This window comes from Zootoca vivipara, chromosome 2, assembly GCF_963506605.1.
Source record: "Zootoca vivipara chromosome 2, rZooViv1.1, whole genome shotgun sequence".
Classification (NCBI taxonomy): domain Eukaryota; kingdom Metazoa; phylum Chordata; class Lepidosauria; order Squamata; family Lacertidae; genus Zootoca; species Zootoca vivipara.
In genome coordinates this window covers 95,533,102-95,549,235 of record NC_083277.1, presented here as the reverse complement: position 1 = coordinate 95,549,235, position 16,134 = coordinate 95,533,102, and the positions used below count along the sequence as shown (strand labels likewise).

Genomic DNA, 16,134 nt, shown 5'->3' with positions numbered 1-16,134 from the left:
CATTCCTTAAGTTATTTTTTATTTAATTCATTACATCCAAGTTATACACCACTTGACCGTTAAACAAAAAACCCTCAAGGCAATTTACAAAAAGATAAAACAATAAAATCAAGAAACGTTTACAACAACAGTTTAAAACATACTGGAAGTTAAAATACTGAAATTGGTTAAAATTCACATTAACTTTCTAAGCATCTGGGCAGGCTTGTCTCTGAGGCATAAAGCAGAAACAACAATGTGCTTAAAATGCCCTGCTTTTTTGTAAACATTAAATAACATTTTAGCACACCCAAACATAGGATTTGACCATTCCTGTGACGTCCTCATCCAACTCTGCCCCTCCAACTGCCAGAAGTAGCCTAGTAGTCTCTTTGAAGAACCTTTGTCTGCCTGTTACCTACCTGTTCTCATGACCTGTTAACACTCTAATCCCCAGATACATTAAAATAGGAGACAAGGAGGTGGAGTACCACCCCAATTTCCGCCTCATTCTGCATACCAAGTACTTCAACCCCCACTACAAGCCAGAGATGCAGGCCCAGTGCACACTCATCAACTTTCTGGTCACCAGAGATGGGCTGGAGGACCAGCTCTTAGCTGCTGTGGTGGCTAAGGAGAGACCTGACCTAGAGGAACTGAAGGTATTGTAATTGCCAGTAGATGTCAGTAGTTTACTAACAACATGGCTTATTTTACAAGAATTTATGGTAGCCACACTTGGTCAGAAACTTAAGAGCAAGCCAAATGGTCTTAGAAGGTGGGTCTCTGAACCTACCATTCAGGTTTTCATCTGCTCCAAAGTGGTTACTACATGTAGTGGTTACTACATATTAATGTTGTGTTTTAATTGTTGTAACCTGCCTTGGGACTTTGGGGTAATAAATAAAGTATATTAAAAAGGGAAAGGCATTAATTTGCGCATAGACTGCAACCTTAGCACCTAGCACCCAACACAGTTCCAATTCCCTGGTTGTGAGGGTGGTTTTAAGCTTCTTTTCCTACTCTCTGCTTACATGTCTATACATATATATATATATATATATATATATATATATATATATATATATATATATTCTCTGTAGTCCCTTCCCTGCATTAGGTTTTAAATGTGAAAAGGAACCAGATCCTTGTGTAAATTAATTAAGTATTTACTAGTATATTAATGAATTGCTTAGATTTAATTTACCATATTTGAATCATTTCCTCTGTTAAAATAGGTATTTCAAACCAGTGAATTCATTCTGTATATTTTAAATTTTGTATGTTTAACAATGCAAACATATATCTGATTATTTAATTATGATTTTCATTTACTATTTCTTGCTCACTTTACATTTACTGTTTAATGAAGTATATTAGGCTATTATTTGGGTGAACCTCTTTAGCAGGCATCCCCAAACTTCGGCCCTCCAGATGTTTTGGACTACAATCCCCATCATCCCTGACCACTGGTCCTGTTAGCCAGGGATCATGGGAGTTGTAGCCAAAACATCTGGAGGGCCGCAGTTTGGGGATGCCTGCTCTTTAGGATAGAAGGACCCACTAGTGATGGTTGCCACAAGCAGAAGCCCCACCCCAACCTTCATATTAAATGGCATTATGCAATGTTTAGGATGGCTGTAGCCATTTCATTGCCGAGCAGGTAAGAACCTTGGAGCTGAGCTCTTTTAACGCACTGGTAATGGCAACTGTGTGCCCTACTTTACAGAAAGCAGTCCTCTTGTTTGAAGGAGTCTTCTATTTGAAGGGTTGTCTGGTCCAAATTATCTTTAAATGATAATGAACCCTGGGAAGGAAGAGCAGAGACCTTGAAAGTAGCTCATCAGTAGCCGACTGAGCAGGCACTGCCGGTCTCAGGCTTCTCGACTATACCGTGTTTCTCCTAAAATAAGACGTGCCTCTAAAATAAGCCATGGCACGATCTTTTAAAGGCAAAAATATATAAGACATCCCCCAAAAATAAGACATGTTGGGGGTACCGGTACCTACCCGACCCAGCGGGAGCCGGCAAACGCAGCAGCGCGCGCCAAGCCCCAGCCCAGCGGGAGCCCCAGCACAGAGATGCGCCGAGCTCCAACTGAACGGGCCCCAGGACCCGGCAGCGGGCGGCGCACGAAGCCGCAGGACCCGGCAGGAGCCGGCAGCAGCCCCAGCCGCGCCGCGCCGCCCGAAGCCCAGGGACCCGGCAGCGGGCTCAGCGGGCGGCGCGCGAAGTGGCAGGAGCCGGCAGGAGCCGGCAGCAGCCCCAGCCACGACGCGCCGCACCGCCCGAAGCCCAGGGACCCGGCAGCGGGCGGCACGCGAAGTGGCAGTAGCCGGCAGGAGCCGGCAGCAGCCCCAGCCACGACGCGCCGCACCGCACGAAGCCCAGGGACCCGGCAGCGGGCTCAGCGGGCGGCGCGCAAAGTGGCAGTAGCCGGCAGGAGCCGGCAGCAGCCCCAGCCACGACGTGCCGCACCGCACGAAGCCCAGGGACCCAGCAGCGGGCTCAGCGGGCGGCGCAAGAAAGCCCCGTACCATGCTCAATAAAAAAATAAGACATCCCCCGAAAATAAGCCGCAATGTGTTTTTTTAGAGAAAAAATAAATATAAGACGTGTCTTATTTTGGGAGAAACACGGTAGTGAGACATACTGTACTCAGGGGAAACCCAAGGCACTTTGCTGCCTGAGACACAGGGCAAGATGACACACACACACACCCCTCCATCCCATGTACAGAAACTGAATAGACTGGCTGTTGAATCTTGCTCCACCACTGGGAACAGGACGGTGTCCCCCAGTGTGAGCACTGTGACACATATAGCTCTGATCTCCAAGAGGAACAAATGGCCAGGGGGCTCTGGAGGAGGGAGGGCAGGGGGCTGCCACAGCTGTTCCCCAGCTGCCTGAGAGCATTGCCTCCCTCTGCCCAATTGGTAGGGCTGTCCCTCGTTATATTTTTAGTTTAATACAGTAGTTATTTCAAGTTTGCATTTATACATGTGAATAAGTACAGTATATGCAAAGTATATGCAAATTGTATCCTTTTTTTCCTTTTTTGTGTGTGTTGGGGTGAGGGGTGAGGTTTGTGCATTTTCTCTTATTGGACGTCAATGAACTTCATCTAAGAACTGGCCCTTGTGCCCTTACTTGCATTTGCAATGCATCTTCAGTGTCCGCTTGAGCTGTTAGTCACTGTTGCATTGTGATGACCCTTTACAAAACTCTTGTAGTCACAAAAAGACCCCTGTAGGAAAAAAACCAAGCTGCTTTTTGTGAAGCCCGGGGGTCCCTCATTTGCATGACTGCCTTGAATGAGCTTAGAACGAAGAGCTTCAGTTCCATGACCTCCTTTGCATTTTCACCTCTTGAAAAATTACATTTTCTGTAATAATTTCGAGGCTCAGTGCAGCTGGTGAGTCCAAAGGGCTCCCATTTCATCCAACTCTGTTATCTGTTGAATTGCAGCCTGTCTGTGAAGGCCGTCCAGCTTCAGAGGAAGTCTGTCTGTCTGTCCGCCCCCCCCACACACACACACATACAAAGACAGCTCTACCAAATTCTAACATCATATTTTTCTCCCATTGCTGGTATAGGCTACTCTCACAAAGCAACAGAATGAGTTTAAGATCATCCTGAAGGAGCTGGAGGATTCCTTACTGGCTCGACTCTCAGCTGCATCAGGAAACTTCCTCGGTGACACAGCCTTGGTGGAAAATCTGGAGACCACCAAACGCACAGCAAATGAGATTGAGGAAAAGGTGAGTCACAGGGCCATGGCCAGGGCTCTTCGAGGACAAAGAACACAAATTTGCATCAATGTGTGCTTCTGGGTACATTAAGTTGGCAGGTAGTGGAGATCTTACTGGCACTGCAATTTATAGTGTACGCAGCTGTCCTATAAGTAAAATAGGAAAAGAAAAGAAAAAGAGGAGGGAGAAGGGGTCAGTTCGGCATTAAAAACCCTGGGGCTCACTCATTAATAAAACCCTTGGAAAGTGGGCTGCTCTGCACTGCGCTATTGTCGGGCTATTGGGGGCGGCGCGTCTCAAATAACATATGTGATCTATCAACCCAGCAACAGAGTAAGGAGCTATGGAGCTACACTGTGGTTTTCTGGAGAACTGATAGCTGCTGTATTGAAGATTGCTTTTTTTCTTATTTTAGGTGAAAGAGGCTAAAATTACTGAGCTGCAAATAAATGAAGCTAGAGAGAACTACAGGCCAGCTGCAGAAAGGGCTTCCTTGTTGTACTTTATACTGAATGACCTCAACAAAATTAACCCCATCTATCAGTTCTCATTAAAGGTAATTAACCAAGGAAGGAGACTACGGTAGTTGGACAGGCCACTAATTACATTTGTGGAGAATAGCCTCTTCCCTGCTATCACTGACACCAAGTCATTCACATCCTTTTGTGCAGTTAATCTTGTAGTCTATCTCTACTGCAGCGGTGGCTGTCTGTTTGTTATATTGAATGAAAGCTTAGGGTCAGGCATAAATACCTTGTGCCGAGGTCATATTAGAGGATCTTGCGAAAGGGACTTGAACCGTAGAGTTTATGCGAGGCTGCAGCCCAAACACTGTACATTCTTGTGTTTTGGATGAAGGCACCTTCCCTATGTCTGCCTATTAATGAAAGGCCAAGAAGTCCAACCACGTTAAACGGTTTTCATCTGTGCTTTGACTTCCTTCCGGACCAGGCATTCAATGTGGTTTTTGAGAAAGCCATTCAACGGACTCCACCAGCAGAAGATGTGAAACACAGAGTGATAAACCTAACTGACGAGATCACCTACTCAGTCTACATGTACACTGCTCGGGGACTTTTTGAGAGAGACAAGCTTATTTTTCTAGCCCAAGTTGCCTTTCAGGTAAGGTGATTCATGCCGGCACTGACAAACTTGAGTGTTTTTTGTTTCCATGGAGTCACTCAACATTTCCCTCTTGCATGGTAATCGAGATGTAGCTGTGTGGACAGTGGATTATTAGACCCAAAGAGAGATGGATGGAGCACAATCAGAAAGGGATGCTGTAAAGCAAGTTGTGGAGAAGCTTCTAAGAAGGACTAGAAGGAGGTAGCTCTTTAGAAAATGAAGAAGCAAGAGGAGTTCCAGAGTAGGTCAAACTTTGTTGTCAGCATCTGTCTGCCTTGAGAGACAATGGAGTGCTTTTCTGGGGGTGAAGTCATACCACTGCATTAACAGCACCAAAGTGACCTCCTCGGGTCGCAACCCTGGGCTGTGTGAATGGAGGTCCTGTGCTGCCCAGGCGAAAGGACTCCCCACCCCCCCTCAACCTCACTAAAAAAAGGTAAAGGTAAAGGACCCCTGACAGTTAAGTCCAGTCGCAGACGACTCTGGGGTTGCAGGGCTCATCTCGCTTTACAGGCCGAGGGGGCCGACGTTTGTGCGCAGACTGTTTTTCCAGGTCATGTGGCCAGCATGACTAAGCCGCTTCAGCCTCACTATTGTGGTTCAAAGGAAAGCAGAGCAATACGCTTGGCACCAGCTTGGCTGCAGGAGTTGCCAGAAGGAGGGGTACAAGCCACTTTCCAACTGTCTTAGGGACTCCACTCCAGATTTGTTTATGGTTTGGTCTTTAGCTTTCTTCTCCTGAAAATATCCCACAAGGCAGTCAGAGTTTCCCTTCTCCTAGACGAGCTACCTTCCCAAGTTGATGAGCCCCATCTGCCCCTCACTTCCCTCTATGCTATGTGCAGAAACCACCTTCTTGACCATTGTGCTTCTCCATACAATCCACCGGAGCCCGTCTTCACATGAAAGGAAGTCCCTAACTCACTAAGGGTTTGAGACCCATCGGCTCCCCTCACCTGGTTTAGCCAGCCAGTCGAAGCCGTTCCCAGGTTTGGCCACTGTCACATGTTGACAGCTTTTAGGTGAGAGTTGCGTGCAGAGTGGGAACCACAAGTGGACAGGTTACCCCAGAAGGAGCATGGCATACCCCTCACCCCCGAGGTACTGCTACTCCCCTAACACCCCATACTCCCCATGTAAACTAGAGTAGAAGTAGCAGCAGCAGTCAAGGAGAAAGATTAGGGCAGGCATCCCCAAACTGTGGCCCTCCAGATGTTTTGGCCTACAACTCCCATGATCCCTAGCTAACAGGACCAGTGGTCAGGGATGGTGGGAATTGTAGTCCAAAACATCTGGAGTGCCGAAGTTTGGGGGTGCCTGAATTAGGCTGTGGAATCTTGTTGGGTATGTTTAAAAATGAATGGCTAGCATCATCAGAGTCCCCTCCCTCACTGAACGCTGAAGTGATGCTTCTGTCTTGTTTAGGCTTGCAGCTGCTGCTGCTGCTTGGTATGTAGTTGTCATCAGGCCGGGTTGTCCCTAACCAGTGTTCATCTGACCTCACAAGACTCCAAAGCCATATTCCTGTTGGATGTGGTCTCTTCTACCCTTGTCTTTGGGTTCTGTTCCTGCAGTCAATAAACTCAGAAGGATAAACAAGACCAGCAGCTGTTCCAGCTTTTGTTTCTGGAGTAAATAGTCCTCATGCTTCTAATCCCATGCTTTCTCTAGGTCTTGTTGGTGAAGAAAGAAGTGAATCCGGTGGAACTAGACTTCCTTCTGCGCTTTCCCTTTAAAGCTGGACTGGCATCTCCAGTAGAATTCCTGTTAGGTCAAGGATGGGGTGGAATTAAGGTTTGTTTGAAAATACTGTTTCTAGAATGAAGTCCTTTTTTAGGAGCTGAGAGAGGCCCATTAGAAAATGCTGGTGTCCAGTGGCATGGTCCATGATTGATGGCGACTGAGTCGGGGAAGTTAAGCCACCTTCACACCTTTTGTGTTAGCCAACTAAAGAAGAACTGTGCTAGCAGTTTGAAACTTCTGCTCAGCAGTGAACGCACATAGCTGGGGAGAGAGCCTGCCTGTGGGGTGGAGCCTTTTCCCTTCCCTCAGCCCACCTATAGCCACAGCGTCTCGTTGCATGTACATGAAAAGAGCAGTCACGCTCTACAGACCAAGTTGCATTTCATTTCCTGCAGGAAAGCAAGATGAGAGCTGAAAAGAGGCCACCTTTTGATCCAGGTCTAGGATGACCTGGGAACAGTTGTCGAGCCCTTCCTGCAGTTGCTTGGCATCCGGAAAACTATGTTCCTTTTAAACAAATGAAATGGCCAACGGTGGCTGTGCTATCAGAGGGATTACAACATGGATTGTGAAGCAGTACTCTTTAGAGCAGGCATCCTCAAACTGTGGCCCTCCAGATGTTTTGGCCTACAACTCCCATGATCCCTACCTAAGAGGAGCAGTGGTCAGGGATGATGGGAATTGTAGTCCAAAACATCTGGAGGGCTGAAGTTTGGGGGTGCCTGCTTTAGAGCCTGTTGTGGTTTGTGACAAGTTAGGGTACCTGGACCTCTTTCTCCTCTGGTTCCTCTACTGTGGGGAACCTGAGGCCCTCTGAATGCTCTTGGACTGCAGCTTCCATTGGCCATGCTGGCTGGGATTGGAGGCCAACTACTAGAGGGCCTCTGGTTCTCCATCTCTGCTCTGCTGCAAGTGTGACAGCCTGGTGCCTTGGGCACTGTATCTGTAGTATCCAACATGGTCCTCCGCTTGCCATTGGCCTCCTGTTTTCACTTGAACTGGTAGAAGAAGGAAGTCTGTTAACAGTTCAGGTGGTTGTGAGCAGAGTACAGTGGTACCTTTCTTCTCAAACTTAATCCGTTCCGGAAGTCCATTCGACTCCCGAAACCATTTGAAAGCCAAGGTGCAGTTTCCGATTGGCTGCAGGAGCTTCTTGCACTCAAGCAGAAGCCACATCGGACGTTTGGCTTCCAAAAAACGTTCACAGACCAAAGCACTTCTGAGCTTTCAGCATTTGGCCTCGGTCCTGTATACCTGAATGAGCGTCTGCACCCCCATTGTTCAGCCTGGACACTGAGATCCAGCGCCGAGGGCCTTCTGGCGGTTCCCTCACTGCGAGAAGCAAAGCTACAGGAAACCAGACAGAGGGCCTTTTCGGTAGTGGCGCCCGCCCTGTGGAACGCCCTCCCATCGGAGGTCAAGGAAATGAACAACTACCTGACATTTAGAAAACGCCTAAAGGCAGCCCTGTTTAGGGAAGTTTTTAATCTGTGATATTTTAATGTATTTTGTTATTTGTTGGAAGCTGCCCAGAGTGGCCGGGGAAATGCAGCCAGATGGGCGGGGTATAAATAATAAATAATAATAATAAATAATAAAAATAATTTGGGAGCTGATGTTCGACAACTAAGCCATTCGATAACCAAGGTACTACTGTACTTGAGAAGCAGGCTCACTGGCTTGGCTTGACATGTGTGGTGTCAGAAAGGGATTGTGCTAACATGAGTTCTTGCTCTCAGGTGCATTCATTAAAGCCACTGGTGTAACTGGGAGGAAACAAAGCAAGGGATTGTCAGCACCATGTTCTCTATTCTCATGTACTCTCAGGTGCTGTCTGATATGGACGAGTTCAAAAACTTGGACAGTGACATTGAAGGTTCTGCTAAGCGGTGGAAAAAGTTTGTCGAATCTGAGACCCCTGAGAAGGAAGTATTTCCAAAGGAGTGGAAGAACAAGACAGCCCTGCAAAAGCTGTGCATGATGCGATGTATGAGGCCAGACCGCATGACCTATGCAGTCAAGTATGTGCCACACTCTTCCTACAGCTTGGGACTGCTGTACAGGGAACGGCCATTTGGGACACAGCGCTCTCTGAAAAACTGACACAAAAACTTTGTATGGCTAGAGGGCATATTTCCTTCATATTGTTATTATCACCCTTCATTTTCTCGCTTGTACAAACTTCACTCTTGTTCTTTCCATCTGAACTATGCTTAGGGTTGGAGATGGGGAATGTTCAGTTTGTATCCCCCCTCTCCCAATAATTTCTTAAAAAGAAAATAATCACACAATGCCATAGGTTTGAGGGCCAAAATGTTCACCAGAGCCAATTCAATCCCCTGGTTTTTTCCCCCTCAGGAACTTTGTGGAGGAGAAAATGGGGAGTAAATTTGTTGAAGGCCGAAGTGTTGAGTTTTCCAAATCCTATGAAGAGAGCAGCCAGTCAACACCCATATTCTTCATTCTCTCTCCCGGAGTTGATCCCCTGAAGGACGTTGAAGCCCTAGGTGAGTTGGGAGAGCCTTTCCAGTTGGTGTGCCCTAGATCAGTGCACACAGAAAAAGTTTTAAAAGAACAACAGACGTTTGAAGAATTCCACTTAATTTTAATAACTCTCTTAGGTCAAAAGCTTGGCTTCACCATAGACAATGGGAAAATCCACAATGTGTCTCTAGGACAAGGACAGGAAGTTGTGGCAGAACATGCTCTGGACGTGGCTGCGGTAGAGGGGCACTGGGTCATTCTTCAGGTATTTCAATTCCAACAATGTTTCCTGCCAATTACTTCTTATATAGCTTTGTCTAGGGTACTTCACTTCTTTCATGCCTCTCTAGCACTCATGAATTAAGTAAATTATTTGACAGCAAATGAAAATCGCTTTTAATAATCATTTCTGGAACTGTGCAAACACTGTAATCCAGTCCATAAATAATCCAGTGTAAAAAAAATAAAATTCCCTGGCATATACCGGGTGTCCATTGATAGAATTAGGCATATACTGGGCTGTTGAACAATGCTGGCACTGCCCAAAGGTATCTAGGTGCCGGCATGAAGAAATTGCAGGCAGCTGTGGGCAGATGATCCTGTTGCAGCCTATGTGCGGAAACACAGCTTCAGAGAAGTCTGTACCTTTCAAACCGACCCTTTCTCTTTCCTCCACTGAAGTAATTGAAAAGGTGGGGGAATTCTCGGAGTGTGAAGGCTGCAGTGGAGCCTCCCTCTCCCATTCCATCCCACCCCACCCCCCAAACTGGTGCCCAGTTGATATTATTAATTTACATGCTAAGGACCATATGTCTATGGCTTATGCTAAAAAAGATCCAGGCCTTGAGAGGAAATTTAGTAGGGTGAGGACAAGAATTTTGCTGATGCCCAGACAATTCATCACCCTTCCAGGTTCCTCCAACTTGAGACTGCTGTTGCATGTGTAAGGAAGGAGTACTCTTACTAGGGGAAATGTACAAGTGAAACTCAGAAAATTAGAATATCGTCGAAAAGTGCATTTATTTCAGTAATGCAGCTTATTATTTTTTCTTTTTCTTTTAATTCTTACAAATGCTTTCTTTTGGAAATTCCACAGTAATAAAACAAATAGTTACAATAATACAAAAATAAACATCGCTATTACATTTCATTAATTACATTCCATTTATAATTGACCCGCCTAATGACAAATAATTACAACTACAACAAATAAAGGCTTGACATATCTTGCTTTGCATGTCATGCATCTGTCTCATATATTGGTTTCACCTTTTAAGTTGCAATACTGAAATAAAAGCACTTTTCGGTGATATTCTAATTTTCCAAGTTCCACCTGTACATGGCACAGACTCCCTCAGGAGGTCGTGGACTCTCCTTCCTTGGAGGTTTTTAAGGAGAGGTTGGGTGGCCATCTGTCATGGATGCTTTAATTGAGATTCCCGATTCCAACTCTACAATTCTGTGATTCTATAATTCTATAAAATGAGTGCAGGCGTCTTTATGCCTAAAAAGTTGAAACAGCAAAGAATGTATATCCATTCTAGAACATGACATGAATGAGGGCAGGATGCTGAGCATTTTGTCTTCCTGAAGTTCTAGGATGGAACCATTTATATCAATGTACTATGGCTAGGTGATGTCAGTTCCTTGGGATGGGGGGAAAAGACAGTTTAGAATAGCATTCCATTCACATTGCAGGACTTCTGGTTGCCACTAAAGGCGGCCCTGGAGTGAGAATGCAGTCCATCCTCATTAGCAGCAACTAACATGTGCCTTATATACCCTACAGAACATCCATCTGGTAGCCAAGTGGCTGGGAACACTGGATAAGAAGGTTGAACGGTATAGCATAGGGAGTCATGACGATTACAGAGTATACATGAGCGCTGAGCCTGCTCCCTCTCCAGATTCCCACATTATCCCTCAGGGACTCCTGGAAAATGCCATTAAAATCACCAATGAGCCTCCAACAGGCATGCATGCCAACTTACACAAAGCCTTGGATCTTTTTACTCAGGTAACCAGGACCTGCTGTTCCATTTGTTTGGACTCTGTATTCACCCACAATCCAAGATTAGCACTGAAGTTGGTTTTTCCTGTCTTTTGGGCAATGCAAACAGTGCTTTCGCTAAGTGGTTTTTTTCTTGTTCTCCTTTAGGATACCCTAGAAATGTGCACCAAAGAAATTGAATTCAAGTGCATTCTTTTTGCCCTCTGCTATTTCCATGCAGTGGTGGCAGAACGGCGGAAATTTGGAGCTCAAGGGTGGAATAGGTCTTACCCATTTAACAATGGAGATCTCACTATTTCCATCAATGTACTGTACAACTATCTGGAAGCTAATGTGAAGGTAAAGATTTGGTAACTTGTGAGTTGCATAGAAGAGAAACTGTGTTTAGTAGTCAGTAGTCCCTTGTTTCCTAAGGGTCTTATCAAAGTACTGCCTGCTTGGTCAGTTAAGACCTTTGGGAAATGGAGAACTGCTATTTGAATTTACTGTTATTTAATTAGGAAAAAGGTGTACTGCGGGATCTTGGTGCAGAGAAACATTGAACTGAAAAGCTTGTTTTTTGTGAGCAGGGTATTCTCATTTTTTGGCATCTGTGCACCTAGAGAACCATGAGTTCTGCTTCCAGAGCAGACTGCACTTTTCAACTTGGGACAGCAATAATTTGAGGAGCTGTAGACTGTTCTGAATGGAGCTCCTACATCTGGAAACTCACAAACTCTGCCTGTTACAATAATACCTAGCATGTAACACATGCTACATGAATAGAATGAAAACCATTTTATTAGCCCACTCAAAATCTATTGCAGAATGCTAAGATCAAATAGGACCTCCTCAGTTCCAAAGTATTCTTCTGCTTTCACAGGCCATGATGGGAAAAGCAATTCAGCATTCCCCCAGGATTATCCCCTGCTGGCTAACCCTCTGCCAGAGTACTTGTCTGTGCTTTAAATCATTTTGTCTCATTTCCCAAGATTTTCCACTGTGCGTATGAGACCAAAATGTGCCCCTTAATAGACTAGTGATGAAAATATGTTTTCTGAAAAGAACTTTGGTTGCAGCAAAAAGCCCAAATACCTTTATATACGTGAGTAGAATGTTGGTGTTATACCCCCAAATTTTGCTTTCCCCCCCCCCTCTGATGTGGCATCTTTCCCTAGGTTCCGTGGGACGACCTGCGGTATCTCTTTGGGGAGATCATGTATGGTGGACACATCACCGATGACTGGGACCGCAGATTATGCCGAACTTACCTGGGTGAATACATCCGTATGGAGATGCTGGAGGGAGAAATGATGTTAGCACCAGGTTTCCTTATACCACCTAACTCCGATTATAAGGTGAGAAAGGGAGGGGTGGGGAGTTGCTCCAACAACACACTGTTCTGACAATCGTTCATCTGGGGAAGTAAATGGTAGCCACAGGGGCAAGTGCTATTTGCCACAGAATAAACAATAGCAAGGTCTAGAGAAAGGACAGCAACTACAGAAATACTTTTACACCTCAGCACAGGGAACATGGCAAAATATTTCAGAGGACCACGAGAAACAGTATTATAGTTGTGGACAAGTTGGATAAAAGTCCCAGGGGAAACAGCCAGATCAACTGGCAAGACAGTGCTCGTTATGAGCATATACCGTAGTTTACTGGAAACTTAATTTGAAGATAAGGATGTGCGGGCTGGTGTAGGCGTTAAGCAATCACTAAAATCTTATAACATCCAGGTTTCTGCATATTACATTTTGTAGGGATATCATGAGTATATTGATGAAAATCTCCCACCCGAGAGCCCTTACCTGTACGGGCTTCATCCTAATGCAGAGATTGGGTTCCTCACTGTCACCTCCGAGAAACTTTTCCGCACTGTACTAGAAATGCAACCCAAAGAGTCCGATGCCGGAGGGGGAACTGGTGTGTCCCGAGAGGAAAAGGTAGGAAAACCTGCCGATCTGCTTTGACCGTGGCTTTCGGGGTCCTGATAATGGTTTGGGGTTCCTATTTGAATGTTTCTAATAGGCTTGGGCGATTCATTGAAGGGCAGACTGTGATGGTGGTTTCACTCAGCGGTTTATTGCTAGTGAAAGTGCTGCTGCTCCTGAGTCCCTCTGCTACCAGCGCAGCGAGGGAGAAACAAGCTGCAGCCGGCTGCTGGAGGCAGAGGGACTCAGAGCCGTGGCAGTTTCACCAACAATATACCATTGAGTGAAACCGCCACCGCGGTCTACCCCTCATGCCAGCACAGAGGGAGAATCAAGCTGCATTGGCCAGGTGCCTATACAGATTGTTCCTCCCTCCTTTAAGCTGCTTGGCTGAGGAACGCACAGCTGCCCTCACCTTAGCCAAGCAGTTTTACAGAGCCCCCAACCCGCCACCGGTTGGTATGAGCCAGCAGCAGGGTGGGAGCTCCGTTGAACTGCTCCCGCTCTCCAGCTGAGGAAGCACCATTCCTTCTGCTTGCACATGAGCAGGAGGAACCAGGCCCCTTCAGCTGGGGGGGGGCTTTGTGCTCCCCAGCTGAGCAGCCCTGATCCTTCTCCTGCTAGCATGCAAGCCAGAGATGGATTTGGGCTCCCTCCGCTGGGGAGTGGGAGGCTTTGCATTCCCTGGCTGGGGTGTGCAAATAAGATCCTGTCCCTCTGGCATGCGCACACACCGGATGGACAGGGGTCTTGCTCAGCCGGGGGGTGAGAACCTTTGTACTTCTTGGCTGAAAGGGCTGTGCCAGCGAAGGTGAAGGGAGCCCTGACAACAGAGCCTGTCAGGTTCCATTGCAGTGCTTCCTCTGTCTTCGAGCAAGGGAGGGGGATGAGCAAGTGGACCCTTTCTCCTAGGAAAAGGAGGCTGCTTGTGCCCCTCCCCCAAATCCCTTGCCTGCAAAGATGATGGAGGCTGTCAGGCTCCGTTGCAGGGCTCCCTCCATCTTTGCCAGCAAGGGGTGTGGGGTTGGAGAGCAAGCAACCTTTTTCTCCCAGGCTGCTTGCATGTCCCCCACCCCTTGCTGGCAAAGGGAACCTTGCAAACCGAGCCTGTTGGGCTTCATCGCAAGGCTCCCTCTGTCTTGGGGAGTGGAGGGCGGAAGCCTTCACGTGCCCAAGCCGAGCAGTGGACTAGGGCCAGCTGGATTGGCCCCGACCTACAAGGCGCCGGGGTGAAAGCACCTCAGCTCCCAGGTGGTGAAAGCTGAAGCAGTTTCACCCGGGGCCTCGCAGGCTGGGGCCAATGCAGCTCTTTTCAGCATCGCGGTATATTGCCAAACCGTGATGTTTGGCTGGTGATGTATCACAATGTTGAAAACCTAATATCACCCAACCCTACTTTCTAATCAACAGGTTTTAGGCTTGCTGCTACCTGTTCTGCCCCTTCTACTGTCAGTCCTTTTTCAGTTGCATTGATATTTCTTCAAGCCCCCAGGAAATGTGGGAAATGCTCTTTAGTCTGCCCACCTGCTGGGGGCAGGTATTTTAGTCTAGTGCTTTGCTTACTCTTTGGAGCATTTTGAAGTGATGCTGTGTATAGTGAAACATTCATTTGGTCTTCTGTGTAACAGGTAAAAACTGTGCTAGATGAGATCATGGATCGGCTTCCAGAGCCCTTCAATATGGTGGAGATCATGGCAAAAGCAGCTGAGAAGACCCCGTATGTAGTAGTTGCCTTCCAGGAATGTGAACGAATGAACATCCTTACCAGTGAAATTAGACGTTCTCTGAAAGAATTAAACTTGGGGTTGAAGGTAGGTGCATACTGTATGCTATTGCTAGAAGTACACCAGAAAAACAACATTTCACCTGGTTCAATCAGCATACTTGACACATGACCTGGCATAGGAAAAATAAAGTGGAGCATGCTTTCTCAGTAACAGGAAATGCCTGAACATCGATACTTGATTTTCATCTTTCCTGCTACTGCTTTTAAAGAGCACTTTAAACTAGAAGATAATGATACTCTTTTTCCAATCACAACAGTACATATTCAGTAGTTTGTATATACAAGCACATGAAAATGAAGGGAGATAGAGCCAAGATGCTTGTCTTGGGAATCTTTCCTCTATGTTCACTGGCAAGTCGCTGACTTCAGCACAGATTGTGTTCACTGCCTAGTGGACTTTTCCTTCACTGCCCTTCACTATATTCAAGTTTTGCCAATAGCTCAACCTTCCAACAAGTCTTCCATAATACAATTCTATGGCAAGATTGAGGTGGGGTGGATAAAGAGAAAAATACCCTGGTTGCAAGCTTCATTGTGTTGCTTCCTCCTTTAAAACAAAACTAGCCGTTTAGAACTGTGTGCTCTGGCCCAGGAGACAGGGAGGCGTTAGCTCAATGCACTTGGTCCCCAAACTCCCCATCGTGAAATCAGGCTGATGGACATTAAATGAGCCACATACAACCACTCACAGAAATGATGTATGTGTTGGAACCATAAACCAATAAGGGCTTGTCCAGCAGAGAACTAAAAACAATTTACTAAGGGTCAAAAATTGTGTGTGTGTGTTTTGCTGTTTTTAATCATTGCTATCAGTTACACACCCGCTTGGCATTAGCGTTGGCACCCGTAATTATAGCACTAGCTGGAGGAGTGCATCTCATTTTCTCAGCAATGCAAGTGCTGGGAAATTTAAATTGCCACAACATCAGTAGTACCATGAGGGGAAATGCCTGGAAACACCACCACAAGTGAGGAACGACGCTACATTGTTTGCATAACATATAATTTGAAAGTGCTGTAATTAATGCCAGAGCATTCACATAACCAGAACCTTAGATCAACAGGGATCCCATTTTCATAAAAATACACTAAGAATTCTTCAAATGGTCTGCATAGCCACAAAAAGCTGTGCTAAGCTGATGGAGGAATCCAATTAAAAGCTTTTGTTTTGTTTTTCCCACAGGGAGAATTGACAATCACAACAGACATGGAAGATCTATCAAATGCTCTTTACTATGACAATGTTCCTGATTCCTGGACAAACCGGGCTTATCCATCTTTGCTCAGCTTGGGAGCTTGGTATGCTGACCTACTGCTCCGCATCAGGGTGAGGAAGA

The 16,134-nt window shown here is 46.3% G+C and overlaps 1 protein-coding gene across 1 annotated transcript in view; it reads left to right on the top strand.

Annotated features, from left to right (window-relative positions):
- The window catches only part of DNAH17 (dynein axonemal heavy chain 17), a 98,476-nt gene that overhangs the window by 80,085 nt on the left and 2,257 nt on the right, over positions 1–16,134 (top strand). The window contains exons 63-76 of the mRNA XM_060271057.1: positions 437–641; positions 3,577–3,741; positions 4,148–4,288; positions 4,684–4,854; positions 6,529–6,651; positions 8,428–8,621; positions 8,959–9,107; positions 9,222–9,349; positions 10,874–11,101; positions 11,243–11,434; positions 12,253–12,432; positions 12,841–13,023; positions 14,640–14,822; positions 15,981–16,124. Of these exons, the coding sequence (XP_060127040.1) occupies positions 437–641; positions 3,577–3,741; positions 4,148–4,288; positions 4,684–4,854; positions 6,529–6,651; positions 8,428–8,621; positions 8,959–9,107; positions 9,222–9,349; positions 10,874–11,101; positions 11,243–11,434; positions 12,253–12,432; positions 12,841–13,023; positions 14,640–14,822; positions 15,981–16,124 (2,386 nt within the window). The remainder of the gene's footprint in view (positions 1–436; positions 642–3,576; positions 3,742–4,147; positions 4,289–4,683; positions 4,855–6,528; positions 6,652–8,427; positions 8,622–8,958; positions 9,108–9,221; positions 9,350–10,873; positions 11,102–11,242; positions 11,435–12,252; positions 12,433–12,840; positions 13,024–14,639; positions 14,823–15,980; positions 16,125–16,134) is intronic.